The sequence below is a fragment of the Castor canadensis genome, chromosome 3 (assembly GCF_047511655.1).
Source record: "Castor canadensis chromosome 3, mCasCan1.hap1v2, whole genome shotgun sequence".
NCBI classification, from domain to species: domain Eukaryota; kingdom Metazoa; phylum Chordata; class Mammalia; order Rodentia; family Castoridae; genus Castor; species Castor canadensis.
Window position 1 is genome coordinate 13480422 of NC_133388.1, and position 27946 is coordinate 13508367.

A 27946-nucleotide genomic window follows, 5' to 3' on the forward strand; every position below is an offset into this window, starting at 1 on the left:
TGTACCAAAATGGAATGGGTAGAGTTCCCCATTACTGGGTCTATGCAAGCAGTGGGGTTTAATCTGGACATTGTAGAAGATACTTCTGATCTGAAGGGAAGACAAGTGGCAAGCAATCTATAAATGCTTCCATAAATTGTGTATGAGTGAATGCCTGGGTGGCTTCCATTGCTGTGATTATGGGACCTCCTGGGCACCAGATAGGAATTTGGTAATGGTTTATCCTTGGAGGACAATAGGGTGGGAGAGCATTTACTCTTAATACTTTCTAACCACATTTCCTGAAAATTTCCTACACAACTTGCTGAGTATATTTTATATTTTAGAATGCACATTTTAATCAATATTAGTAAGTATGCATTTTTTTTAACTTATAGGAACCTACAATTGCTAAAGCTTGGAGACCACTGATCTCCATGACAGAAGGGAGAGGGAAGGATTGGGTCCCTCACCTGCCAAAGCTTCCCATTGCCTAAGAGACAAAGCTCAGGGGATTCAGGAATTGTGACAAACCACCGAGCTATGCAAAACTCTTCATCCATTTATTACACTATAAAGAGACATGAGATTACACAATTTGCCCCTTTCCTAACCATACGTGAGCAGCCTCCTCTGTAGAGTGTGACAGTTCTTTGGGTCTTTCACAAGACTTCTTTATCAGAGAATCAACACAAGGCACAGGAAGCTCCCCTTCCACAGACCCATTTTGACTAAAAGGAGCACAGGCTGTGGCCAGCTGTGTTCCTGCACGCACAGACCACCATGTGTTCTGCTGAGAACCGGGCACCAAAGGCACCTCCCACTGTCCATTCACAGACATCATTGTAATGTTGAGTTCTAATAGCCACTTCAGATGTCACTTGTTTTCTTTCTCGGGCTATAAGTGCATATGTTTATTGGGGAAGAGTTGTGATGGTAGGGGAAGGATTTTTTAGGGTCCTTTTTATTTATGGTGGTACTGGGGTTTGAACTGAGGGCCTGACACCTACTAAGCTGGTGCTCTATCTCTTGAGCCATTCCACCTGCCCTTTTTTCTTTCTGAGTGTTGGGTATTTTTGAGATAGATTCTCATGAACTATTTGCCTGATCTGGCTTTGAACTATGATCATCCTGATCTCTGCTTCCTGAGTAGCTAGGATTACAGGCATGAGCCACCAGTGCATGGCTTCAGGATCCTTTTTGTTATGAAATTTAGAGTTAGATTGGCCAGGATTTATGGGATCTTTACAAACCAAATCCTCTTTGGTTCCAGCCTCTCCGGGGAAAGCTAGCCAACTACCAAACCCTCATTTCCTGTTTCTCTTGCACTCAAGGCTCTGGAGTAACGTTGGATCTAAGTTAAGTGGCTTGACCTTGGAGCCTGGGCAGTCTGTTTCTTCATATCTCCCCAGGGGCTTGGTGTGGTACTGGCCACAGGAGGAGGTTTATGAAGACAAGGAGAAAAATAAACAATCCTCTGAGAAGAACCAGAGGCCTGGGACAGAGCTGTTTCTTGGCCAGGCATGCTGGCTTAGAGTCCACTTCTGTCCACCGGCCTAGGCAGAGCCTCCAGCAGGCCCCTGTTGGTTCTAATGGGAAACTAACTGGCTGGGGGAGGGGTTTCTCCATCTCTGTTTAGCTGAGGACCTGTTTGAGGGGTGGGTGCATCAGCCCAGGTGTCTTCTTCAAGGTCTTGTAAGCCCCTGGCCTCACAGGCGCAGGGTTCTTGGCCTTACTGGTGAGGCATTTGGCCTGCTGTGTAGGGAGGTTAGTACTGGAAGCAGTGTTTCATGCCCTCCACTGAACCCAGAACTTCTGTTCTCTGGGTCACTCTCAAATAAGCCACTCACTGGCACCCCTGACCACTGAGACACAGACCATCGTGAAGCAGTCTGTACACCCCCAGACAGTCAGGGCTTGAGCACTGTGGTGCCCTGGGAAGGTCCAATAAGAAATGGCTCTCCCTGCCTCATTGCAAACCGAACATTGAAGGGGTGGCTTCCCTGCAAGTGCTTGAGTATGCATGGGTGTGGGTGATGGTGTGGAAGGGTGCAAGGGAGCCAATAGTCTTGGATACCTGCTGGCATGCACTGCACCCCACCTGTGCCTTCCAGTACCTAATCTCCAGAGAGCGGTTTCTAAACCTTTGTGTCTTTTCCTTACAATAAATGTATCCCCGTGCAGAGTGCGTAGTTACACTTACATGGTACCTTTGGCTTTTCAAAGTATTTTGATGCCTGCTGTCTCCTTTAATCCTCATAACAACCTCTCATTACAGAAGAGGAAACTGAGGTGGGGACAAGGCAATTATGCATCTGGTAATGGGCTGAGCTGGGACCGCAGGCTCCTTGCTGTACTACTCTCTGTTGTGCTCACAGTGCCCTGTGCGCTGCCCATGTCTTATGAACAGCCTTCTGGTGAATGCAAGTGCTCACACACTCCCACCTGAGATTTGGGTTCAAGACAAAGACTGCATTGTCTCTTTCTTCCCTCTTGCCCACAGTGTTCAGTGCTGTGTATATAGAAAGTATTCAATAAGTGTGTATTTGGGTTCATCTTTTGCATAGACGGGCTTGTCCATTGGTGACAGGAGTCACAGAGTCTTGGTTTCTGGGTCCTTTTCAGGGACTTCAGAGTTTAGCCATCACTTAAGTGAGAAGCCATCCTCCAAAGTTCTAACTGCATGGATTGATGACAGCCTGGCCCTGTCTGCCAGGGTATGCAACCTGGGTGGCAGTTCTCCTGGAGATCCAAGCTATTATTCTGGGGCTGAGAGGGACACCATGTGGGAGGGAAGCTCTGTCACTCCTATCCCCGCCCCAGATCCCCTCACTCTTGGGAAGGAGCAGCCTCACCAGAAGGTCAGAAAATAAGAATCACACTGTGGAGGTTCTGGAATCCGTGACTGGGCACCAGGCACCTCATCCCCTCAGTGAGCTCATGCAGTAGGGCAGGGCAGGAATTACTCAGCTCTGCTTCCCTGGAGACACAGACTCATTGCCCAGGGTCCTAGAGGATGCCCTGGGGCCCTTCCTGGGATCTCTGAGGAGGAGCACTGAGGAGCACTGTCCATCAGTCCTCATTTACATCAACAGTCGCCCTGGTGGCGTCCGACCGTCCCCTCACTGACTGCTGCCCGCCCAGTCCTGCAGTTTGTGAATCTGGCGCTCCACAGAGATGGAGGTACGCAGGGTGCCCATGGAGTTCTCTGTCTGGACAGGCTCGGCCACACAGCCTCCTTTCCCGCGGCACACACCGCGGTACAGCTCCCAGGACTTCTTCCGGAAGCGCTTGCCCACCATCACGTACACCAGCGGGTTGAGGCAGCTGTTGCTGTAGGCCACGAAGGAGCTGATCTGTGTGATGACGTCAATGATGTGCTGGTGCCAGCAGCCCGACAGGACGTTGAGGTGCAGCAGCGTGTCCAGGAAGGTGCTGATCTGGAAGGGCAACCAGCACACGACAAAAAGCAGCAGCACGGCCAGCACCAGCACGGTGGCCTTCCTCTCCGTCTGGATCTCCTTGAACTTCTGCATCTCGTTGTTACGCAGTACCTGCATGATCTGCACCGTGCAGAAGGTGATGACGCTCAGGGGCAGCAGGAAACCCACCAGGTTCAAGAGGACGTTGGTGAACACCTGCCAGGTGAGGGTGGGGTAGGCGATGAGGCACACAGTGACATTGTAGCCCTCCTCGTTGTACTCCTTCATGGTCCTGAACACCAGCATGGGCGAGCTGAGCAGCAGGGTGCAGCCCCAGATCACCAGGCTGTAGAGCTTAGCCCAGCGCACACGGCGCATCCGGCCCACGGACATGGTTTTCACCAGGGCCAGATAGCGGTCAATGCTCACCAGCATCAGGAAGCAGATGCTACTGTACAGGTTCATGTAGATCATGGCGTTCACCACGCGGCACAGGACCTCTCCGAAGAGCCAGTCAAAGTTGTTGGCGATGGTGATGGCCCAGAAGGGCAGCCCAAAGGCCAAGATCAGGTCCGCGGCCGCCAGGTTCCCCAAGTAGATCTCTGCCACCGTGCAGCTGCTCTTGTGCAGGCAGAAGACGCTGAGGACAAAGATGTTCTCCAGCGCAGCCAGCAGGAACAGGACCCAGAGGAAAGGGGCCTGGGTGGCATTGATCCATTCCAGCCACTTGGCGTCCGGGCAGTCGTCCTGTGAAAGGGTCCCATTAAGGGCTGATGTGAGGACATGCGAGGTGATGTTGACCATCTCGGTGCTGAAAGGCGGAAAGAGCTGTTAGACACCCACCTGGGTCACAAGGGGAAAGAAACAACTGCCCCATCTACTTGGCTAAGCGACGCCCCAAGACACTCAGCCAGGACAAGGGAGGGAGGTAGGACTCGGGGTCCTCACTGCTGGCACTAGAAGACCCCTGACTCCTGGGCCTTGAGAGCCCCTCTGCCCTGGGCTGTAACGGGACACCTCATGCCTGTGCCTCGAAGCCCCCCCTGGGATGCTTCCTGGGCCAGCAACCATCAACAATAACCATGAGTCTTGGGCCCTGACCTCCTGGAAGCTCCCACCGTGAGAGGACGCACAGCCTGTCCTCTCCTCACCACCCAGGCCCTCCCAAGGGGGCAGGTTATCATTCAGACTCTCAAAGCCATTTCATAGGTGAGCAATTAATTAGACGAGAAAAATGATGTCATGACAGACAAGGAGATTCCAGCCTGACCCTGAGACTGCAGCCCATCTGCTCCAGGCTGGGACTTCCTGCTCTCCACAGCCTGCCTCTTCTGGCAAAGGGCAGCATCTTATACCACACTCCCACCAGCCAAGCAATGAAGACCATCTCAGGAGGCACAATGGAGAGGAAAGGTGGGGCTTTAGAGCCCAAGATCCTCCTAAGTTTAAAACCTCGTTCCACTATTTATTAGCTGTGTGACCTTAGAGAAGTCCATAGCTTCTCTGAACCTCAATGACCTAACCAGTAAAATGGAAATAATAAAAGTTCACTTCTTAGGATTGTGGTGGAGACCTGAGACAATATGCAAAAAGCCCCAAGCTCTGCATTCAGTTCAATAAGCATGAATAATCGTCTATTTTTTTTTCAACCTATTATCAAATTCCAGCACTACTGTTTGCAAGTTCTTGCTTTTGTATTGGCGACCTCATCATAACCCACAGATTCCTCTTTCACTCTTAGGTGAGACAGACCAGGGGATCAGTCACTTTCTGGAAGTACTTGCTGTGAAGGCTAATTCATCTCTACCTTTAGCAAAGAGGCACGGGTTTTGGACAGACTTGGGTTCCAACCCTAGCTGTGTGGCCTTGGACAAATTGCTTGATCTCTCTGAGTTTCCACTGTGCTTTCTGCAGAGTAGTGTACAATTCTCTTCCTTACTTGCCTTGCAGCATGGTGGCAAGGTACAAATTAAAGAGTGATTGTGAAGACTCATTGAAAAGCTTAAAGCACACCAAGAGGTTGGCAAAACTGGCTTCACCCTAGTACCCTGTAAGGTGGGCAAAGGGAGGAAGAGGCAAAGACCCTTCTTGGGAGGTACATTGTGGGGCAGTCAGAGAAGGAAGGGCTGAGCAACAAATCCCCAGAGGCTCTGCTCAACACCTCTGGGATTTCCCAGGAAAAGCCCCTCTGTCTTCACAGCAGCTGGCGCCATCCTGGAGCCAGGCTGGGACCTGTGATTCATCCACTGATCAAAGCTTTTTATCCCGGAGAGGTTTTTGGGGTGCCTACAATGGGAGGCGCTCACCCTGGGGACAGGGATTTGGAGAGGAATTCCTCTGCCCCTACCCTGCTAGTCTAGTCCATTATGAGTGCAGAGCAGGAGGGGCACGGAATTGGGGTGAGGCAGGTGGATGAGGTTGGGTGGCTCTGGAGTTGGGTCCTGAAGGACCCAGAGTGGAAAGGGCAGGGGACATGGCTCCAGCAGAGGCTCAGGAGTGGGAAGTAGCCAGCATATTCTGTAAAGCAGTGTCAGATGTTGGAAAGGGCAGGTGAGAGGTGCTAGAGATGAGGGTGGTCTTCACTGGGTGTCCTTGAGGACTTTGAAGAGTCCTCAAGAGGGTATAGGGAGTGTGCTCTGCAAAGATCCCTCTGGTGATGTATGGCTTTCATACATCCAAAAATTCTTTGATACTCTTCCCTTTAAAAGGAGGAGTCTAATCCCTCCCCAAGATGTGTGCTAGACTTTGTGACTTGCGGCTGAGGATGGTGGCAGTGATCCTGTGTGACTCCCCAGCCTAGTTCATAAAAAGAACTGCATCTTCCTTCCTGGCCTGTTGGACTGTTCACTGTCGGGGGAGCCAGCACCCTGTTGGGAGCTGCAGCACCCCATGGAGAGAAATGACTGCCACCTTGGACTCAAGGCCTCTGGCCCCAGTGAAGCCTGCAGTTGCTTCTAGTACCCCAGCCTTGCATCTTCCAGCTGCGGCTTAGACACCATGTTGCTGCGAGAAGCTGCCCCCATGGAGCCCTGTGCCCCTGACTGCAGGCCTCTCTCCAGTGTCCAGCTCCATAGCAAGACTTCCTGGGGTGGAGCCTCTACTTCAACTTCTGCCTGTCTTCGGTGCCTGGCTTTGGGAGTTGGTGTCTCCCATGGCCCATGTGCAGGAGAGGGAAGCATAGCCCCGGATGCTACTTGTTCATTTCCATCCACAGGTCATAGCCAATGGCTTGCACCCTGGCCTGTGGCTGCCTCTGAAAAACTCCAGGAGCATCAGAGGCTGCCTGGTAAGGGGGAACTGCACGGCCCTGGTGGACACAGCTGTTTGGTGAGCTGTGGGCTGCACCTGCCCTGGGATAGGATGGAGAGCTCTGTTGCCCACCCTGCCAGCACAGTGTTTTAGGAATGACCTCTGTTTCTGTTCCTCTGCCTCCACTCTGGGTCATCCTCCTCCCCCCACATTTCTCTTTAGTGTCCTGGTCTCCCACCAATGTCAGCTCCCCGCTGGAGACATTGTCTCCACAGCAGCTTGTACATCTCTGTCTCATCTGGGTGCTGACCTCAAGGTTTGGCTTTCTTGCCTTCATTTCACCCGGGATAGCTGGCCTGTGAGGAGCTGTCCCCGCCCCTCCCCCAGTCCCACAGAACAGTCTGCTCTTTTTGCCCTGACAGGCTCGCAGGGACTGGAACACTTGGGAGTTTCGTCTTTGGAACTCACAGTCTCTGTTCTTGTCTAGACTGCGCGGGTACAGCTCTCCTGGACACCGTGAACAGAAGCCACCCTTTGACTTACCCAAAAGAGGCTGTGGTGGGTTCAGGGTCCTGGTAAATAGTCATGAATAGGGGTCTCTTCCAGGTAGACAGCATTTGGCCTCAGAGTGGGAGGGGAGGGAGGTTCCACCTGCACAGACCAAAGGAGGAAAGATGGTTAGGTGGGGGCAGGGGGTGCTGGGTACCGTGTAGCACATGTATGGACCACCAGGAAGGGTGAGGGGTTTCTTAGTTGCCTGAACACAGCTTCATGTAGTGCTCACTGCATGCTGGGAGCCAGGTATGAATGGTGGGGACAGGCATGGATCTGTGCTCTGGAGAAGCCAATGTCACATGGTCACTTAGAATCGCCAACTAATCACAGTGATAGGAAATCAACAGAAGTCTTGCCATCTGGCTTTCCTTTGGGTTTGGCCAATGAAAGTGAGGGAAGGAGGCTAAGCGGGGAGGGGAGTGAAGATGGGGCACTGGCTCCCCTAGCTCCCTGCCTGGGGGCCCTCGGGGAGCTTCCTGTATCCGGGAGACTGGCTATGCCAGCCCTGAGCCCCACCCAAATCCCGTGCTGTCTACACCCCTGCACATGGAGCCCTAGTCAACTTCTCATCCTGCTACCCAGCCTGGATGTGCCCTCTGTCCTCCCAGGGTCCTGATGAATACACCCGCAATTGTCAAATGCGAGAAGTTTCTGTAAAGAAATGAGGGAAGGGAGCTCAGTGCTCATCACATTGGCATGGGGAGGGGTCGGGCCAGTCACTCTCTGTGATCCTGAGTGAGTTGCTTGGTCTCTCTGGGCCTCAGTTTCTTATCTACAGAGCCAGGAGGGTGGTCCTGGGCCCTCACAGGTGCCAACCTTCATGGGTGGGGTGAACTGGGGACAAGAGCTGACCCTGCAGTGACACAGTGTCCTCCAGGACATCCAAGGTTCTGATGCACTTGTATTCCTCTCCTCAGCATTCTGCCTAAGAAGCCTTGCTTTAAAAGCACCTCGCTTCCCTTTGCCTAGAAACACCAGGACCGGCACTGTTAGCAGAAAATTCCGCATCAGCCTCAGAGGGAGGAGTCCCAGGACTCCATATCTTAGGGCCTTGGAGACTGTGGCCTGCCCCAAATGCCTGGTATCACTGTCTCAAGGGACAAGCTCTATCTGTTGCTCTCAGACTTGTAGGCAATGATGGGACCGAGGGCATGCCACCTCCAAATCTGGTGCTTGGAGATCTTGGCTATGGGAAGTTGAAAGAAAGTGAGGAGCAGCAGGTACGGAAGGACCCAGTGGCCTTCTCCGAAACAGTCAGAAGACCTCACGTGAGGGGCGCCCTTAGCATCCTTTGCCCCTAAGGACATAGGGCACCTCAAGACATCTGAACGCATGGGCCTGGCTGCCCCCACTGTCACACAGGTGACAGTCGCTGGGTCCTCTCACCTCTCTCCGCACACCACTCTCCAGCACACCTGGCACTGAAACACTGAGGTGCCACTACGTCCTGCTCATTTCCTTGGGAGACTCCCATGTCACATAGAGCTTACATTAGTAGATGTGTCTGTGGTTCTCTTACAAATCCGTCTTTCACTACAGGGGCCCCACCCAAGAGCTCAGAGGACAGAAGGAAGAATGTTTCTTTCCCTAGGTCTGCTGTCTGGCATTTTTCAGGCTGGGCATTTTAGTGGGACGCTTTTGCCACTGTGGGGGATGTAGACTCCATGGCGACCGAACCATCTAGTGTTTCCTTCTAATTAGGCCAAGGAGAACGTCTCAGCGTGGTGCTGGGTGTCTTCCATACCTCTCTAGTGTTTGTGATCTCCCTGCTGTGGCTTGAGTGTGTCCCTCCAGAGCTAGGGAAAGTCCTCAAGGCACTTGACCTTTTGCCTTCTACTATAAATTAAAGCATCACAGGCCCCTGTAGCCCCACTATCTTGGACATCCAGTTTCCAGAACCATGAACCCAAATGAATCTCTTTCCTTTATAAATTACCCAGAAACGGATGAAGATACTTCCTTTTAGCAAAGAGAGTAGGCTCATAGCTTTGGCTGGTCCCCCAAATCTAGCCAGGCTTTAATAGAATGCTTGTATTTTTATACCTGTCTCTTTTTTCTTCTCTTGGTTTTGTAAGACTGGGTCTTACTTTATAGCCAAAGCTGACTTTGACCTTGCGATCCTCCTGCCTCAGCCTCTCGAGAGCTGGGATTATAGGCACAAACCACCACAACCCAGCCTAGTTATCCCTTTTTAATAACAAATGATACATGCTTTCTGTTTACATTTAAAAATAAGTGCATATTAAAGAAACACTTACATAGCTGTTACAGATATGGCAGAACCCGTGGGTGTGAATGGTCAGATGTGAGATCCCAGCCCGAAAACATCTAGCTGGGAACTTGCATGACAAGTGGGGAAGCACAACCTGGCACTTTGGTGCGGGGGCTCTGGATGGGGTCCTCCTCCCTGGCACAGGCTATATAACCTCACAGGGTTTCATTCTTCTCAGCTGTACTATGGGTGTAAATTAGTGTAAATTAGTCCCTACCGCCTCTGGCTGCTGTGAGGAGTGGAATCAATCTGTGTTAAGTGCAGGAAACACATAGTCAGTGGGGTCACTGATGTAAGCTGCCCTTCCTACACCACTAGGGGCCCTGCCTCAGCCAGACAGGGCAGGTAGGGCTCAGGAGGAGTTCCTTCCACCCAGCCTGCTCCCCTACTAAATTCACAGACCAGCGAAGGCTTTGACAGATGGTCTTGGTGGATGGAGACAGTGTGTGTGGCTGGGACAGCTGTATCATGACCATCCACGGGAACCAGTGAGACTGGAGGTCCACCTGCGGTTCTAGGGCTTCTGCTCCACCCGTGCCTTTGCACGTGTGTGCATGTGTGTGTGTGCACGTAAGTTGTGAGGATGCGTCTGCTCCCTTGTCTTCAGTCTTGGAGGGAGGACTCTCCTCCTTCAACTTCCCACCTTCCACCCTCCACCATGCTGGCCAGGCTTGTCCACATCCCAATCTCTTGAACAATATTTTCTCTATCAGTAAGTAAAATCCTTCAGGCCACCTGACAAGCTGGAGTCAAAAAGCCAGAGCTGGAAAGAACCAAGGTCTCCTGAATCCCTTCCCCTGACATCTCTCAGGATAAATCTTTCCTCCCCAGCCTGATTTGCGTGATTTCTGAGTCAGGATGCTGTTTATAGACTGTCACTAGGTAAAGCTCCAGCCGCACACTGGGGGTGAGGGGAGTGGGGGGTCTCATGAATCAGCACCGAGGCGTGGCCGAGGACAGTACCCAAGGAGCCCTTTTCCCTGAAAAGAGGAAGGCCAGGGCTGCCTATAGGGAGGGGGAAGACGGGGTGTGGGAAGTCAATGTCTGTTCTCCTAAAGAGAACTAAATTAGAAATTCGGATCCAATTGCCGACACATGCATGTGAGTCCTTCCAGCATTTGGACATTTTATGGGCTTGGAATGTTCTGGAAATACTTACTAAGGGACGGGGTAGGGACTCGTGGGGGGTGAGGAATGCTGAGAAGCAGAGCCTTCCGTGCCTGACTCGGCTCCCAGGGTGGGGGTGGGCTGCTCTATTCTTTTTCTTTTCTTGTTTGCTGGGTCTAGATTTTTCTGTTCAGCTTTCTTGCTGTTCCCTAATGCTGGGCTTTTGCAGTTTTAATAAGCAAGCAATTTCATCTGACATCCTAACACCCCTTGCCCTTAAAAAGAAATTAAAAATTTCCTTAAAAAAAGTAACCGCAGTAAAAAATGTTCAAAAATATTTTAGGCTCTAGGCCTAAACACAGCTCCTTTCATCTGCGACACTCAGCCATCTTTTTGTCTCCTGGGGTTTTATGGTTTATGTGAGAAGTCATATCCAGGGCGTTTCTTCCATGGCAAACACCTTTAACGGCCATAAAAACATGCCTCGTGTTTGTTTTTGCTGTTTATTAAGACTTTCCCTTTCCCAGCTCCTTCTTATTTAATGTGTTTTCATTCTGAGCACTCCTGCTCCCCAGGGCTTCCTCCTGATACAGCCCTCCTCCCTCTGCCAGTTGCTGCCCTCTTGTGGAGCCTCCTTCAAGTACTCTGCTCTGCTCAGTCCCCTGCTGTGCCACCTCTCACTAATCCATGCGCACTGTGAAGACGTTTTGTGGATGTGACGTGATTAGAGTCCACCATCAGCTGACTTTCAACAAGGGACAGTATACAGGATTATTTGGGTGGGCCTGGTTCAATCAGTGGAAGGAACGTAGAGGGGATCCCAGGTTTCACAGAGGAAGAAGGAGCTCTGCTTATGAGCAATAGCTTTAGTCCCTGCCCAGAGTCTATGCTGACCCTTCCTGAAGGCCTTCTTCAGATTTCAGAGTGCCTAACCAGATCCTCCAGGCATACAAGCCAACTCTTTGCTACAAATCTCATATTTCCATGGGTTCTGTTTCTCTGGTCAAACCCTGACTGACCCACACCCTGGAGCAGCATCTTCTCTCCCTTCTCTGCCCCTAGACATTTATTATATGGCACATCTACCATAATTGCCTGTTGCTGCCTCTTCCTTTCCCTGTCAATCGCCCAACATACCATAGTTGCTCAATAAGTGATTGTTGACTGACAGATAGTTGCTTATTTCTCCAGCAGACATCTCTGCAGGATGGAGGCAAAGGGAAACAGAAGTGCATACTGTGTGTGCCTACTACCCGACCATATTGAGCAGTTGGTGAATATCATTCCCACATTCCAGATAAAAACACAGAGGCAGCAAAATAGCCGTAGCTAGTTCAAGCTCACCCAGCTAATCAGAAGCAGAATTGGGCTTCAAACCCAAGGTTACCTGAGCCCAGATGTCAAGTCCTGCTCTGCACTGGACTGGCTCCCCCCTGCACAGCTCCTGATGCAGGGCATGTCCTGAGCTGAGGACTTCTGGGCTCGTGAACGGCGTCCTGGAGGTGGGGACACTACCTCACATTCTCACAAGGAAGAAGCTCTGTGCAGGTGGCCGCCCAGGTGCAGCTGGCCACAGGAATGGGGCCTTTTGGGGGACAAGTAGCACAGGACAGGGAAACAGCTACCCCCAGGCAGCTGCCAGGTGAGCAATGTGGTTGTTCCTCACCCCTGGGCTCTGCTGGGTGTCGGGCCACTGGGATGACATGATGATGCTGGGTTCCCACCACAGGAGGCCCCTTGGTTTCCATCTTGCTGGCCACCTTTGGTGTGGGGCTTGAGCCAAATGTGGCAGGGGGCTGAGAGGAGTTGTCACATCTATGCACATGTGTGCCCAGGACCTAGGTTCTGGTGAAGTCTTGGTTACTAACTGGATGTGACTGTCTCTAGGCCTCTGGGCCACCATCTTGTGTGCACAGGGATGTGACAACATGGGACAGGGGCCTGGAGAGGTCTGGGGAGTGGAAGTACAAAGGTCCTGTGGTTTCAAGGCTGAGACCCACGGCCAGTCAGAATCCCAGCTCCCACACTTGGATAACACTGAACGCATGGCTCACCTTCTCAGGGCTTCACTTTATGGGCCGAATGGGTGAGATCGGTTACCTGCCAAGTTTGGTGAGACCTCGAGGGTGTTAATGACCACAAAGCACTTAGCACAGTGCTGGCCACCTTAGCTGCTGCATAAATGTCAGCATTTCTGTCCTCTCTGCTTTGCACTGGGTTTCTGCAAACACTTTCATTGGAGAAAAGATGCTGAAAAAGAAAATGTCTAGCCTGCCCCTCCACTCCCTTTCAAAGAGGGGGAAACAGGCCTAGAGAGGTGGTGTTATGACAGCCACAGCAGGCACACATACTGAAACATGCTCATCTGCTGTGGAGGTGACTTCAGGGATCTGCACCAGGCTGGAGGGACTCACGGGCTGGGGACAGGGCTGTAGTTCTTGTGGACATTGCTCCTCCAGGGACTGTCTTACTTGATGCATAGGCTGCTGTGCCCTTTCCTCCTGTTTTTCACCCTTGGGGGAAATCTGGAACACCCTGACAGTCCTGGAACACTGGAGCAGGTGGAGTTTTTGGACAGAATCTGATCAAATTTCCTCTGTTGCAGAAGTGACCTCGGAGACCCCCTCCCAGGTCACACCAGTCAGTGGCTGGGCTCCACCTTGAACCCAGGACCTCCAATCCCAATTCCCAGTCTCCTGTCCTGTTTATCATCCCAGAGATGCCCTGTCACAGGCAGAGCTTTGGGTCAGCATTGTCCCATTGTCATTACCCAGGGCTCCAGCCCACGCAGAGATGCTTGGGGTTGGGGGGCATGCACCCCATGTCAAGAGCAGATGCCTTTGTGTGGCAACAAAGATGTCTCTTCCCACATCCCCGAATACCCTAGGTTTCCTGCCACGAGCATTTAATTCACTTATAACATGAGGAAATAGAAATCTTTTCCAAAGAGCAAAACCAAAAACCACATAAGAAAGGAAGGCTGCATGTCCAGACAGGAGCGGTGTTCCTGAAACGCAGTCCTCCAGGGGCAGCTGGGGCTGGGAAGGGAGCCATGCTGGATGAGTCAGGAAGGCTGTTTCTGCAGCCTTCAGCCCCCCATTGCTCCCTGAGGCCCGGGGGTTGGCACCAGCCCTGCCAGGCCACAAGAAAGGAGGCTGGCCTGAAGCCTTCACCAGGCTGGCCACTGCCCTGGCTCCTCTACCATGTGCAAGTGTGTGTTGTGACTGGCTTTCCCCCATAGCCGGGTTTACAAAACAAGGGGGAGGAAGACACAATAAACAGTCTGAGCCAGCCGCAGAGAACAACAATCTGTGGTGTCATGAAGCAGTTTTGGCCCTGCCCAACGAGCGAGTAAGTGAGCAAAGAACACTGAGTTTGGGGAAGGTGGATCTGGAGTTGGTCCCTTTCTGTACACTGTCATGTCTGGGGTCCAAGGCTTTCCATTACCAGCCCTGGGCCCTGAAGGGACCCAGCCCTGCTTCCTTTCACCTCCTGGGGGTGGCCTTCCTGCTTTGTTCATTCATTCATTCACAGGAACTTCTGTTCTCTGTGTTTGCCATATTCTGTGTGCGATTGAGCTATCACATCAAGCAACATCCTAGGGCCATCACAAATGTCACTTCCTCTGAGACACCTTCCCTGACCTCTCAGCGGGGAGCTCTTCCCTTGTCTGAGACTCTAAAGCGAAGAGGTGCAAGGTGTATTGCCTGAGGACACAGCCTTGGGGACCAGATGTGCCCTCTGGGCCTTCCTTTCTCATGGGGGATGCAGGGTTGTAAAAGATGATTCTGGAGACTTTGCACAACCCCAGCCCTAAAGAAAGGGAAGCAGTGAGCTCTCCATCCTGAGGGACATGCAAGCCGAGGCAACGGGTGCAGCTCTCTGAGTTTTCAAAGGTCATTCCTCACCCATCAGCAACCAAACGCAGAATGAATCAGTCTTAGCCAGCTTCTCCCACCAGGTGTGGCATGGAGAAGACGGCTCCTGGCCTCCCTGCCCAGCTCTCCACAGCCCCTGAGGATCCAGGGCTTGGCCCTGCCCTGTCAGGCCTGCCCTCAGTCCTGTCCAAGTCGAAGCCTCACCCAGACCACATGACCTCTGTCCTCTGCCGATTTGGCTGGGGGAAGTGGAGCCGCTCAGACAGGCAGAGAGAGAACCTTCAGAGTTCCCAAACTCGGGTTCTGCCAGGGTTACGCCTCTTCTAGGAAAGAGAGAGGGAGTGTGTTTCTGAGCGGTACATCTGCAGAGCAACGGGCCCAGACTGTCTCAAGACATGACACGCAGAGCACAGGAGAAGCTGGGTCCTGAGCACAGGAAGCTCCCATCCAGCCTGGACTCAGGAGTCAGACCCACGTGGAAAATCCTGGTTTTTGCCTCCTGGTGAGACAGAGGTAACCACTGTGATCCTCGGCATGGTGGAGCTGGTGAAAATGTATAAAGAGCCACCATGTGTTTTCATTTACTTTGGTTCCACATTTCAGAGCACGTAAAGATAAGCCCCAGTAATGTAGGGACCATTCCTGTCACCCTGTTTTACAGACAAGCACTCTGAGGAACAATGGTAAGATGAGAGCTGGGGTTTGAACCTGGGATGTCTGGGCCAGAACTCCAGGTTATGCTTTTTAAACTTTGGTTTTTAATTTGTGAGTTTTGAAGAGAGGGTCTCACTATATAGCCCAGACTGGCCTCAAACACAAGGTTCTTCTACTTCAGTCTTTTCAGTGCTGGGATTACAAATGTGTACCACCACACTGGGCCTTTTTAAACTTTCTATTATGGGAAAATTTGAATATACCTATCTACAAGTAAGTAGAACAGCATCCTGGCGCTCCTGTGTCCAACTTCAAAAAGTCCCAACTCACAGCCTGTCTTTCTCCTGTACCCAACGGTGCTCCACCCCGCCTGTATTGTTCGACACAAATCCTGTGTGGCTCTCACTTAATCTGTAAATATTTCAGTATTCACGTCAGAAAGCATAACCACACGCCTACTGTCACTTCAAAAAGAAACTAAGAAAAATTCCCAGACAGCACCAACCATCCTGTACTCTTTTTGCCAACAGCCTCATACATTTCCTGCAATTTTTCCACACAGCTGATTTTCTTGAATCAGAATCTGATATAGATGGGGTGAATTTGATCAAAGTACTTTATATAAATGTATGTATGTTGTAAATATTATAATGAAATCCCTTTATACAATTAATTTAAGCTAATAAGGAATTACAAAAAATTACTTTACCATCAGGTCTGTTGATGCTTCACTTAAGTGTCTTTTCAGCTCAGGTTCCTTGCCATCTCTTCCTTCAAACCATGATATCTGTTTCACGGGGATTCCCACAGCCTAGAGCAGGCTTTCCAATCAAACTACAGAAGTAATTTCGACTGTGTAGTGGTCACATTTAAAGTGACTACTAGGCACAAGTGAAATTAACTGTAATAATATTCTCGATTTCACTCAAGGTATTTGTGGGGGCTTGTCCCCCAAAGGCTCAGGTGCTGGAGTGTAGAGGCGGTGGGACCTGTAGGAGGTGGGGCCTAGTGGAAGGTGATTAGGTCATGGGAGCTGCACCTTTGTGAATGGATCAATGCCTCTCTTGGGAGTGGGTTGGTTCTCCTGGGACTAGAGCAAGTTCCCCTTACAGTGGGTTGCTGCCAAAGAGTAGCCTGGCCCCTCCTTGGTCTCTTATTTCCTTCTTTGCACACGTGCCTTTTCTGCAGGTGGCCAGTTCCCTTTCCAATCCTCTGCCATCTGGTGACACAGTCAGAGGTGTTTGCCAGGGCATTGGTGCCATGCTTTTTGGACCTCTCAGCCACCAGAACTGTGAGCCAAACAAACCTTTTTCCTTTCTTACTTTTTTTTTTGTGGGGGTACTGGGGTTTGAACTCAGGGCCTTCACCTTGAGCCACTGCACCAGCCCTGCTTTTGTGAAGGGTTTTTTTCGAGATAGGGTCTCACGAACTATTTGCCCAGGCTGACTTCATACCGTGATCCTCCCGATCTCTGACTCCTGAGTAGCTAGAGAGGCCTGAGCCTCCCACACCCAGCCAACCTTTATTCCTTTATAAGTCACCCAGCCTCAAGTATTTTGTTATAACACCACAAAATCGACTTAGACGATATCCGATACGTTATTACTTTCAATATGTAATCAATATAAAATAATCATTAATGAGTTATTTTATGTGATTTTTTTTCCCTGCTAACTCTTTGAAATTGCTATATATTTTATTTACCTACCACATCTCACTTTGGACTAGCTGCATTTCTAGTGCTCACAGAAAGTCATATCATGCTAAGAAACTTAGAACTTGGGGCACCATTTCTTGGACTTCCCCCCACAGCTCTGTGAATTTCACTCTCCCACTTCACACTTTTCTATCTCAGTAAACTCTCCTGTTTTACTCACACACACACAAAAAAGCTTAGAACTTTGAGCTTCAGCCTCCAGCCTCCGGAAGGAGAGGGGGAGGGTAGAGATTGAATTAATAGTCAATCATGAAGAATGAAGCTGCCATGAAAATACCTGATAGACAGTAGGGTGAGCTTCCGAGTTGGCAGACTCAGGGAGGAGCTGGGAGAGATATTGGTCCAGCTCATGGAATCTCATCCTCACATGTTGTCACCTGTATCATTTCACTTTGTGTATTTCCGGTGGTGTCCTTCAAAACCAGTCTGTAAGTATAAGTAAATGTTTCCCTAATTCTGTGAGCCATTCTAGCAAATTATTGTACTAAGGAAGGGGCAGTGGGAACCCTTCATTTATAGCTAGCCAATCAAAAGGACAGGTCATGATCTAGGGCTTGGGATGGGTGTCTAAGTGCAGGCAGTCTGTGGCCCTAAGCCCTGAACCCCAGGTCTAGGCCAGTTCCAGGTAGGTATGTGAGAATCGAATAACTGTAAGACACCTGGCTGGGGTTGTGACAAACCCCACACATTGTCACAGAAGCATTAGGAGCTTTGAGTGAGAAACGATTGGTCTTCTTACACAGAGCCCTGCACTCCACCCTGGTGACCGGCTCAGTCCTTGTCGGTCCTTCTTCCCTTCCCACCTCCACAGGCCTTGGCTCTTCCCTCCCCTGTCTCTATCCCAACATCGTCCTCCACACTCAGCTGCCACATCTCCTTACCCTGCGGCCTTTCTGGTTCAAGACAGATAATCATTTGTAGGAAGTGAAGGTACTAGAGGTGTTGGTTATAGGTCAAGAGAGTCAGAGGCCTGATTTTCCCTCTGTAGGAGGAGTTACACTGGGTATGACAGAAGCCGATTTTTAGGGTGAAAAGAAGTTCAAAGAGGGTGTTGACTTCTGGAAAAACACCCAGCTATGAAGTACCATCTGCACACTGCTTCTGCCTTCTTGTAGGGAGGTGGGGCGACACAGTCTCTGCCAGCTCTGTGTCTACTGTATACATCTCCCCAGCCAGCAGCGGAGCACTGGTTGTCACTCAGCTGGTAGGAGAGAACTGGCTACCTGTCCCAGGACTGGGAGGCTTCTGCTGCCCCTGCCTCGGGTGCAGGCCACTGGCAGGGCCCTGGGGTTTATCAGCTCTGGTGCCTACCCAGGTAGGAAACTCCCACTTTCCGTGCTGGGACTGGGTAGTCTCTGATGTGTGAGCTTGCCTCCTTCCCCTTGCATTTCATGTTTTTGAACCCTAAAACAAAACCCTGCATGATGCCCTGCCTGGCCCATTGGAAGGTGTCAGGTGGAGCGAGGGGTATGCTGAGACAGCTCACCTTCCCACACTCTGTTCCAAAGTCTGCGGTGGGGGAATTGGGGTCACAGTTCTGTGTCTGTGACCACTGGCATGTCTGTACCTCTCTGAGCCTCAGTTTCCTTCTTGTAAACAGAGTGGATTAGTAGATAGTCAATATTAACTTGCATCTGGTGAGATGCAAGGATCCACCCTTGACTGCCTGGTCCCCACAGGAACCTCTGGATCCAAGGCAATGTAAAAGCCATCTGGTGTATAATGGGCTGGCCGCAGACGGAGGGAGACAGACAGACAGATGGGGCTTCCTTGTCTTCTCTGAATATGGTCAGGCACGAGGAGAGGGGTTGAGTGGCTCCCAAACCTGACTCCAGAAAATTCAATTTGGAGATAATTTGACAAAGCAGATCAGGAAGTTAAAAAAAAAAAAAGCCCTTAACTTTTTCTATGATATTTCTGAAAAGAACCAAAAAGGTCAGGAAACATTTCATAGACAGAGGTCTCGCCAAGACCTAAAGAGGACCAGAAGAGAAAGCTAGGCGTTTAGGACCAGGGAACTGGCTGGATACGTGACCTGTGTCTATGCTGTGACTATTAAGCAGGCACGAAAGAAGATGCGTCCAAGAGCTTGTCAAGAATGAGACACGACTTCTGAGATCACGCCAAGTCGTTGCAAATCTGGATACCAAACTGTACATACAGCACGATTCCAGTCTGGAAGGCAGTACACCAAGTTATGACTGGTGGAGTTCTCTTTGGATCACGGGTTGCTTTGGGGTTTTCCTTATTCTTTGTAGTGGTTTCTAAATTTTCTCTGAAGAAAAACTATTACTCGTGTAACAAAAATATTTAAATACTATGTGTTTTCCCCTTTTTCGAAAAAATAGAGAAAGAATTATAACTAGTTTATGTAAGAAAGATAGTCAGCCAATTCGTGCTCAGAGGAAGGGCCTTGCTTACATAAAAACTGGTAAATAAAACACAATTATGTTTTCATTTAAAATGAGATGTTTAAAGTTTTCACAAACTATTTCGTCAGTGATTTCCTATTGAGCCTCCCCACCAACCCCACACAGGTGGAGTCACCGGGAAGCCACCAGCTGTGGAGACAGAGGGAGCTCCGGGAAGAGGAGGTCCCCTCCAAGCTGCAAAGGCCACAGAACTCAGCCTCTTCCATGATGTGGAAGAGGAACAATGGAACAAAGGAAAAGGGCAGAGACACATCCTTCCCCAGTCTGGTCTTCATCTCCACTTGTGTCTCTGGGGCTGGATTAAATCTTTGAGTGATTTTTTTTCATGCTGGCTGCAAGAATGGCTTTTTTTTTTCTGAGTCCTTCCTCACCTAAGCAGGTGTGTCTGCTGCTGTCACCCTTGAAAGCCCATTCAGCATCTGCTATGGTTGGATGTGGTTTAGTGTGTCCTCCAAGGTGTCAGATGCTAGAGGCTTGGTCTCCAGGGTGGTGAGATTGGGAGGTGGTGTGGAACTTTTATGAGGTCTTTAGGTCACTGGGGGCTGTGCCCTCAGAAGGGATTGCGAGACCCCAGCCTCTCTGGCATCTTGTTTACTGAGATGGTCTCTCTTCCCACATGTACTCCTGCCCTTGTCATCTGCCATGAGGTGACACTGACAAGGGCCAGGGGGCTTCAAGAGTCTGTACCATGCAGTTTGAACTTTCAGCAGCTGCAACTTTGAGCTACATAACCTCTCTTCTTTATGAAGTTAGCCTGCATTCAGTGTTTTGTTATAGATGAGGAGAGCATCACAACCTGTTGTCTGTAGATGCTCCTTTGTTGGCGTCTGATGTATTTGCTGCTGCAGAAAAGCCCAAGGCCAGCTTGATTTTTCTTGTTTTTATGTTGTCTGTCCCTGTTCCCAACCCCCACCATCAGCCTCCAATCAATCTGACGGATACAGTATTTCCTTTACTTCTTTGCAGTTCAAAAATGCATCTTCTCCTTTCTCGCTCACAGCCTGTGAGGGAGGCAGGGCTGCTTTTCAGAGGTGAGGATTCAGAGGCTGGGGAGAGGAGGGAGTGGGAACTCACACTACTTCCAAGGGTTCAGGAGCTTCCCCTCACCATCCTCTTAGGCCACTCCAACCCCACGTGCAGCAACTCCACAGGATCACATGGGCTGGCTTCCAGATTCCAGCCTGGCCATTTGTAATAGAGTGACTTTGACCGAGCAGTGACTCTGAGCCTGGGTCCCCCACATATAGGGTAAGGAGCATGATCTGGCCTGCGAGCTGCTGTGAAGATCCCACGTGAGCATCCCTGGCACGCAGGACCTCACCAGCCTCGACTCCCTTTCCTGTCTCAGGCATGACAGTCGCCTCCGCTTTTCCCCACATCCAAGGATTGTTCTGGCCAGTGAGTATCCCAGCTGTCCCCACCTCCAGTTCCTCAGTCACAGACACCACAACCCAAAGGAACTCTGAGAAAAAATTTCCCAGGCCACTTGCAAGGAAAGTCCCCCTGGCTGGTATTTATCCTCCCACTGTTCATTGCTGGAAAGATCTGGAGGCCAAGAGGCTAGGGGACAGGAGAAGTGTCCCAGCTTAAGGCCAGCCATCAGCACCTGGCTGGGGTGTCTGGATTACTTCCTACTGTAGAAAAGCGCTCAGGCCAGGGGTTCAGGCCTCTCCAGTCCTACCCCACCTTCCTTTTGTCACCAGCTCCTCTTTCCCCAGCAGTGGCACTGGTTTCCACATGGTCCCACCAACCTGTCCAGTTCCTACTGAATGCCTTTGCCTGTCTGGGGATGCAGGACAATGAGGGAAGAGCCAAGCCATGTTCAAATATCAGCTGAGCTGCTGTTGCACCTCTACAGACAATTTCCTCAACTCCTTAGTGGGGCACAATACCTACTCGGCAGGTTTACCAGGAGTAATATTTGCACGAGTTTTGGGCAGCAATGGTGCATGCACTGGGGCCAGGGTGGGGCTTAAACATACTTCCATCAGCATAGAGCAGCCAGCCTCATTTGCTTTCCCCTTTCCCCCACTGAGGCATACTTTCTGCTTTACCTGGGTATGGATCTTGAACCTAAAACTTACCCATGGTGGGAAAAACTTGAATCTTGCCCACAATCTCCCATCAGGCTCTGAGCTCCTGTCGGCTTAGACCTTTGAACTGGGGGGAGCCCAGAGCAGTCTCTCAGCAAATGATTCAACGAACAAGGAATAAACCAGTTTCCCAAGGCCAAACATGGGTGGGCTCCTTCACGCTCAGTCCTGTCATACCAGTGCAACAGTGATTGTTATCCCTTGGCACGGGTGAGAAAGGAGAGGCTCAAAGAGGTCAGTGAGTGCTCTGGTTACTTGGCAAGTGATTGACCAGTCGTAACCCTGGGCACTTGGACAAGGCTGATTGATCACAGTTTCTCAATGTTGACTTAAAAAAATACTGGTGGCTAAATAGACAGTACATCTGTGAGCCTGGATTGTGGACTCAATGACACCTGGGTGTAAAGAGTTGGAGCAGAGGTGATGGAATTCCAGGCATGGGCCATGGGGAGGGGGTGGCGCCTTAGCCTTGCCAGCAGCCCACCTTTCTGGAGGCAAGGTGCCTTCTGTCCAAGACATGGGAACTTTGGTAAAAATCCCAGGGGCCAGAGAGAAAGGAGACCTTTCTGAGGGCTGAAGGAACCCCACCCCACAGGGCAACTCTCACCTTCTTCATCATATTCTCAAAGGCTTGCAGGCTGGCCCCAACTTTGGCTATCGTTTGCTACTGACCTGGCCACCCAACTGGGCAGCCACCCATCCATTTCTGTCTGTCAATGGATTTAAATTCTCTGCATGGCATATCATTCCTGATGTTTCCCTTCTCCCATCCTCTCTTCAAAGAGCTAGCTCTTCGTTTCTCCTTACCTGGCTTACTGATATTCATGTTTTTCTTCTTTCTATTCAGTCCTATAGGTTTTGTCTTAGTGTTTTCTTTTTCCACATTTTTGGACATATTATCATTATCTTGTTTTTCAAATTGAGTATTTAACTCATTTATTTATGATCTACATGGTTTAATCATATAAAACATACTTAAGGGGTGAACTCTACTTTGAATAGGGCTTTGAGTTCCTCCCATAAGTTTGATAAGTAGTGCTATCACAGTCAGTCATTTGTCAAATATCTATAATTTCAATTGATGAGCTCTTTGATGAGAGGGTTTTGAAGGAGAATGCTTTCTATAAATGTCAAGTGGTTCGTGATGTTTCATTTGAATGGTACGGTCAGGTAATGCAGCCTGTGAGAGTGCTATATCTGGGACTCTATTTTGTGTATGTACGTGTGTGTGTGTGTGTGTATTTATAGAACTGAGGATTGAATCCGAGGCCTCACATATGCTAAGCAAGTGCTCTATCACTGAACTATACCCCTCCTTTTATTTTATTTGTTTTAAGTTTTGAGACAGGGTCTTGTTAAGTTCAAGCTGACTTTGAACTTGCAAATCTCCTGCCTTAGTCTCCTGAGTAGTTGTAAGTACGGGTGGGTACCACCATGCCTGGCTGGTACTCTTTATTGATAGTAATCTCTCCTCTTTTTTCTCTTTCAGTCATAGTGGGATTTTAACTCAGGGCTGTAAGCTTGCTAGGCAGGCACTCTACCACTTGAGCCACTCTACCAGCCCTTTTAGTGTTGGTTATTTTTGAGATAGGGTCTCACTTTATGCCTTGGCTGGCCTGGACAGTGATCCTCCTAATTATGCTTCCCTGCTTAGCTGGTATGACAGCTTACACCAACTGGACCAGTCATTTGTTGAAATGGGGTCTTGCTAACTTTCTGTCCAGGCTAGCCTTGAACCACGATTCTCCAGATCTCTACCTCCTAAGTAGCTACAACTAAAGGCTTGAGCCACAGGGCCCCAATGATATTAATCTTTTTTATACCAAGGTTTTCTTTGGATCCTGGAGCACAGTCAGCTTCTATGAACGTACATTCTTTGTAGGGTTCACTGTAATATACTCCACTTCTACTGGTCTAATGGCTATCTTTAATTTTTTGACAACCATTAGAACCCAGATCCGTCTATCAGCATTAAGAGTAGAAAAATATTCCTTTTCTGATAAGATAAAAACCTTTAGTGTACTTCTCATTTCCCCCTTCTTTTCCCTCCCCATTGTCAGCTTTAGTTGAAATAACATGAAGTTTTAGTACAGGATTATTACCAAATTATTTATCTTTTCTAAGCAGCCTTTCTAAACAGTTATTAAGCTCAAAATCACGTTACAACCAACTCATTGGTCATGACCTTAGACTTTGACTGGTTCCGCTAGTCAGGATAACTTTTTCTATAACATGCCTTCTCCTTTCTTGAATTACTTAAATCTTTTAATTTCCTATTTGGTTGGAATGCTTAACCAGGTGATTTTTGTTTTTTTGAGAAGAAAATTCCTCCCAAGGTTCTGAGCCGGCATAAGCAGAAACTGCCTTTGGTTCTTCTGCAAGTCCAATGCTCAGCACAGAGTAAGCATAGAGTAGATGCTCACTGTATACCTTGTCTCAAATCATCACAGAATGACTAAAGACTGAGGTCCTGCTTGTCCTGCTGCTCCTGGTCGCACCCTTTGTCTCCCTGCCTCTGCTGAGCTGGCTTCTAGGTGTGGGTGCGAATGCCCGACCTTCCCATCCCTTTCCTTTCAGGCCCTCTTGCCACACAGGTGGTTTAGGATGGGCCCAGGCTGCAGAATTGGCAATGCTGAGGGATTTGGTCACCGATTTCCATCCAGTTTGTTTGGCTTTTCACATTTACGCTTTTGCAAAGGGGTATGTATGCTCAGGACAGAATTTCAGGGTACAGAAGAGCACACAGTTTCCAGCAAGCCTCTCTCCTAGCCCTGTCCAGCCCCTGTCATCCATCCCCTCTCCACCCCAGTCAGCCAGCCTGTCGCCTGGTGTCCCTTTCTTTCCTGTGTCCTCACGTCCACGTGTAAGGACGAAACACAGAAGCATTGCTGATACACGTTCTCGCCTTTTCGCATGGAACAATCTATGCGCTCACCTCATTTTTTTGAGGTGCTGGGGATGGAACCCAGGGCCTGATGAGTGCTAGGTAAGTGCTCTAGATTGAGCTACAGCCCCAGCCCTCATTTAAAAACTGAGACGTAATATCTGTGCATCTTTGCAGAGCCCAGTGCGGTAACTTGATATCTGTATTCAGTGTGTAGTAATCAAGTCAGGATAAAAGGCATTTCCATTTCTCAGGCATTAGTCTCTTTGTGTTGGGAATTTTGTTGTCTTTGTTTCCAGCATTGGGAATAGATCACAGATTGGGAACCTACTGTGCTAAAGAAGAGGCAGAAGTGATTCCTCCTGTCTAGCTGTGTTTTGCTGCTTTCCTGAATTTCCTCCCTCACCTCATTTATCACTGGCCTCACAGCATTTTGGAGCAGGACTGCCCCCATCCCACCAGACCCTCAGGGAGTTCACAGTTCTAGTTTTTAGGTAGCTTCTGATTCTATGATTATTTACAGCAGAAGAAACTAAGGCCCAAAGGGCAAACTCACTTGTCCTAGACCACACAGTAGGGGAGAAATGGGGTGCCATTCAATCCCTGCCTGGCTTTCGTGGGGAGGAGGACGAGGGGAAGGAGAAGCATCACTCTTAGAAGCCTGTCGCTGTCATCTGATGGTTCAATAAAACAGGGGTGACCATCTCCAACAGACAGGTAGGAAACTGAGGCTTAGGGGCTTCCCTAGGGGTCAGTAGTTTGGGGTTTGAACCCAAAACCATGTTTGTTGTCCCACCTTGCCTGGGGCTGTGATGATTTTTTTCTGGAGGGGCCTTCACATTTTTCTAGCTTCCAGAATCTTACAAGGCCCACTTTGATGACAGAGGCAGAACAATACTGGGCTTCTCAGGTAAAAGCAGCCGCCAGGAAAACCAGAGCAGTGGCATCTAGACTTAACTCTTCTTGTCGAGGGTGGATTAGGTGTGGAGGAAATCTAGTTTAAAGAGCTGGGTAGACTCCATTGATGCCATTTATCAGTGGGAGGTGGTTTTGTCTAGTCTGAGGAGGAAGATTTTGCAGAAGAAGACGGTACTCGGGTCAGGAATGCCTCGACTGAGCGGATGCCACAGAGATGTTTTCAGGGTCTCAATTTATTTTAGGCCCATGACTCTGAGATACCTGAAGAGCCTTTTGAATTCTTAAAGCAATGCACAGACCACATGCTCTGTGGGTTTTTTGTTTTTGTTTGTTTTTTAAAAAACAGTTTAAGGGTTCACAACAAAATTGAGGGAAAAGCACAGAGTTCCCATATATACCTCCCCTATGTACAGCCATTCCTATTTTCAGTATCTCCCACCACATGGCACATTTGTTGTAATTGAACCTACACAGACATGTCACTGTCACCCAGAGCCTGTGGTCGCATTTGAGTCCACTCCTGGTATTGAGCCTCCTCTGGGTTTAGATAAACGTATGACTTACATCCCATGGCAGGGTCATACATCCCAGTCCACTGCCCCAAAATCCTTTGTGCTCTGCTAATTCAGCTCCTCTCCCCTGGCCCTACCTGGAAACTACTCTCTTCACCGACTCCATAGAGTTGCCTTTTCCAGCATGTCCTGTGGTTGGAATTACAGTGTGTCACCTTTTCAGACTGGCTTCTTTTACTTAGAAAAAAAATCTCTGTGTGTTTTTGGTGCCTGCTATGTGACCAGTACTCATGTGTTCGTGCATTCAACCTTTCAGTCATTCAGCAAACACTGACTGGTCCAGTTTTCATTCACAGGGGCAGCTGTTATTGGATAGACAGACACAGTCTCTGCTTTCATTCTGAAAGCCAGAGTCCCCTGGCAAGTCTGCACAGTCTCCCTGACTACAAGCTGCACAGATGAAGGGGACAGCCCTAATGTCACCTGAACTTTCTATCTGGCCATTCACCGTGTTAGCAGAGGTCCTGTGGCACAGTTCTTCTCTGCTGGGTCCCCTTGGGCTGTGACTGCCAGAGTTAGTCTAATCCAAAGTCCTCACACTCCCATCCAGGCCCAGTCAATCTTCCCAACCTCCTGCTTAAAGGTGACAACCGATAACCTGATTCCCAAAGACGCTGAGGCATTCCCTGGACAGAGTAAAGGGTTTTGATGAGTTTGCCCCCTCCAGACTCAGTTTCCCCATCTGTATCGTGGGGCTTGATACTCATGATTGCAGGAGCTTGTGCAATGTGTGAAGATACAGTGTATGATGTTCACGACAGAGCTGGCATGAGACCCAGGGTCCCCCGGTGTGGCCAGCACACATGCCTTCTTGTGTTCATCATTTTCTCCAGACTCTTCTCTTAACTGTCTCCTACTCCCACTAATCAGGAAAAATGGCCACTCTTCTCCCAGCTCCTGGGGCTCACAAATGAGGAGAGTCCCCACCAGCACACATGCTCCTGCTGCCCAAGCACAGGGGGAACAGCACAGTGTTTCTCAGTGTCACATGGGGTTGCTCACCCTGTCCCAGCTGCCACAGGACCCCTTCTTACTCAGAGAAGGAACAAGAGCTGGAACTGGCCTGGCAGGCCCTCATCACACCACACCCGGCTGACCGGAGCTCCCTCTTCCTGTGGGCTGCCAGGGCCCCAGGCGGCTGTGATTCAGGGTGGCACATTCTAACCTGCCCAGAGAGCATCATCCACTGCCTGCCCCGCCCAGGTCTGTGAAGCCACCACCCTCAGTGACTGGAGTAACGGGCACCAACTACATACACATGGCACTTGGCGGGGAGGAAATCCTTTCTATCTTTGCATGAAGAGGAACCACTCTTTGTGGTGCAGGACCTGGGACAAAATACCGTGTCCAACGATGTCACGCACGGGGCGCACACAGAGCTGGGACTCAGGGCAGGATGCAAACCCACTCAGAACCATTGTGCTGTCCTCTGCTCTGAACTAGCACCAGGACAGTAGGGACGCAAAGCCTGTCTGAAATAAAGCCACCACTATGACAACCTACAAACACTGACAAGTTCTCTGTTGTCTGGCTGAACCCTGCGTGTGATCTCCAGGGATCAGGCGAGCAGGGTACTTTGCAAACAGAGGAACCTAGACTCAGAGAAGTCACAGAAATTGTCCACAATGGCACAACGTGAGCGATAAAATGGACTCTGGAGTCTGCCGGGCGCTTGTCCCTGGTGCCGGCACGCACTCCTCACTGCTTAGCCCAAGGTGTCCACCTGGATGTACGCAAACCAAACCCCCAGTGGCTCACTCCATGGTCAGGGAGAAGAAGCAAGGCAGCTCCTCCTGCCGGTAGCCCTTCTCCCCAGCCTAGGGGAGGAAGGGAACTTTCCCCCAACTCCCCAGGACCCAAGAACCCCAGCTGCCCACCTTTTCCCATGCTGGGACAGCCTGTCTCCTGGGCAAAGGTGAGATGGCTGGATCAGCCCCTGCCCGGCACCCACCTGGTCTGGAGCAAGGTGCGTGGCACTTGGTACTTCCACAGTTTCCTAGTCCCGCTGACTGCCTGGTGTCCCCACCCCTCTGAGGGCCCAGCGGAGCCAAGCTGGAGTGCTGTGCAGGGAACAGCTCATCTTTCAAGGGCTGGGCTGTGATGTCATCGCCCTCCTTGGCACTTCCTCGCTCCACCTCCAGCCCAGCTCCCAGCTCCAGCCCCTTGCTGGAGCCAGGCTGGCAGCAGTTTCTGGGACCAGAGACCAGACCAGGA

General features: G+C 50.1%; 1 protein-coding gene across 3 annotated transcripts; it reads right to left on the reverse strand.

Moving 5' to 3' along the window:
- Positions 1 to 514: 514 nt before the first annotated feature.
- On the reverse strand, positions 515 to 27946 carry Bdkrb2 (bradykinin receptor B2). 3 transcript variants are annotated; one of them, XM_074067197.1, is made up of 3 exons: positions 27610 to 27946; positions 7194 to 7301; positions 515 to 4212 (listed from the first exon to the last, which is right to left on the reverse strand). In XM_074067197.1, exons 2-3 carry the CDS (start codon positions 7265 to 7267, stop codon positions 3102 to 3104), a joined length of 1185 nt encoding a protein of 394 aa, XP_073923298.1. In that variant the 5' UTR covers positions 7268 to 7301; positions 27610 to 27946; the 3' UTR covers positions 515 to 3101. The 3 variants fall into 3 exon arrangements, with proteins under 3 accessions (XP_073923298.1, XP_073923299.1, XP_020036839.1); XM_074067198.1 differs by lacking the exon at positions 27610 to 27946 and adding an exon at positions 17111 to 23592; XM_020181250.2 differs by having other exon boundaries at positions 517 to 4212; positions 27684 to 27945.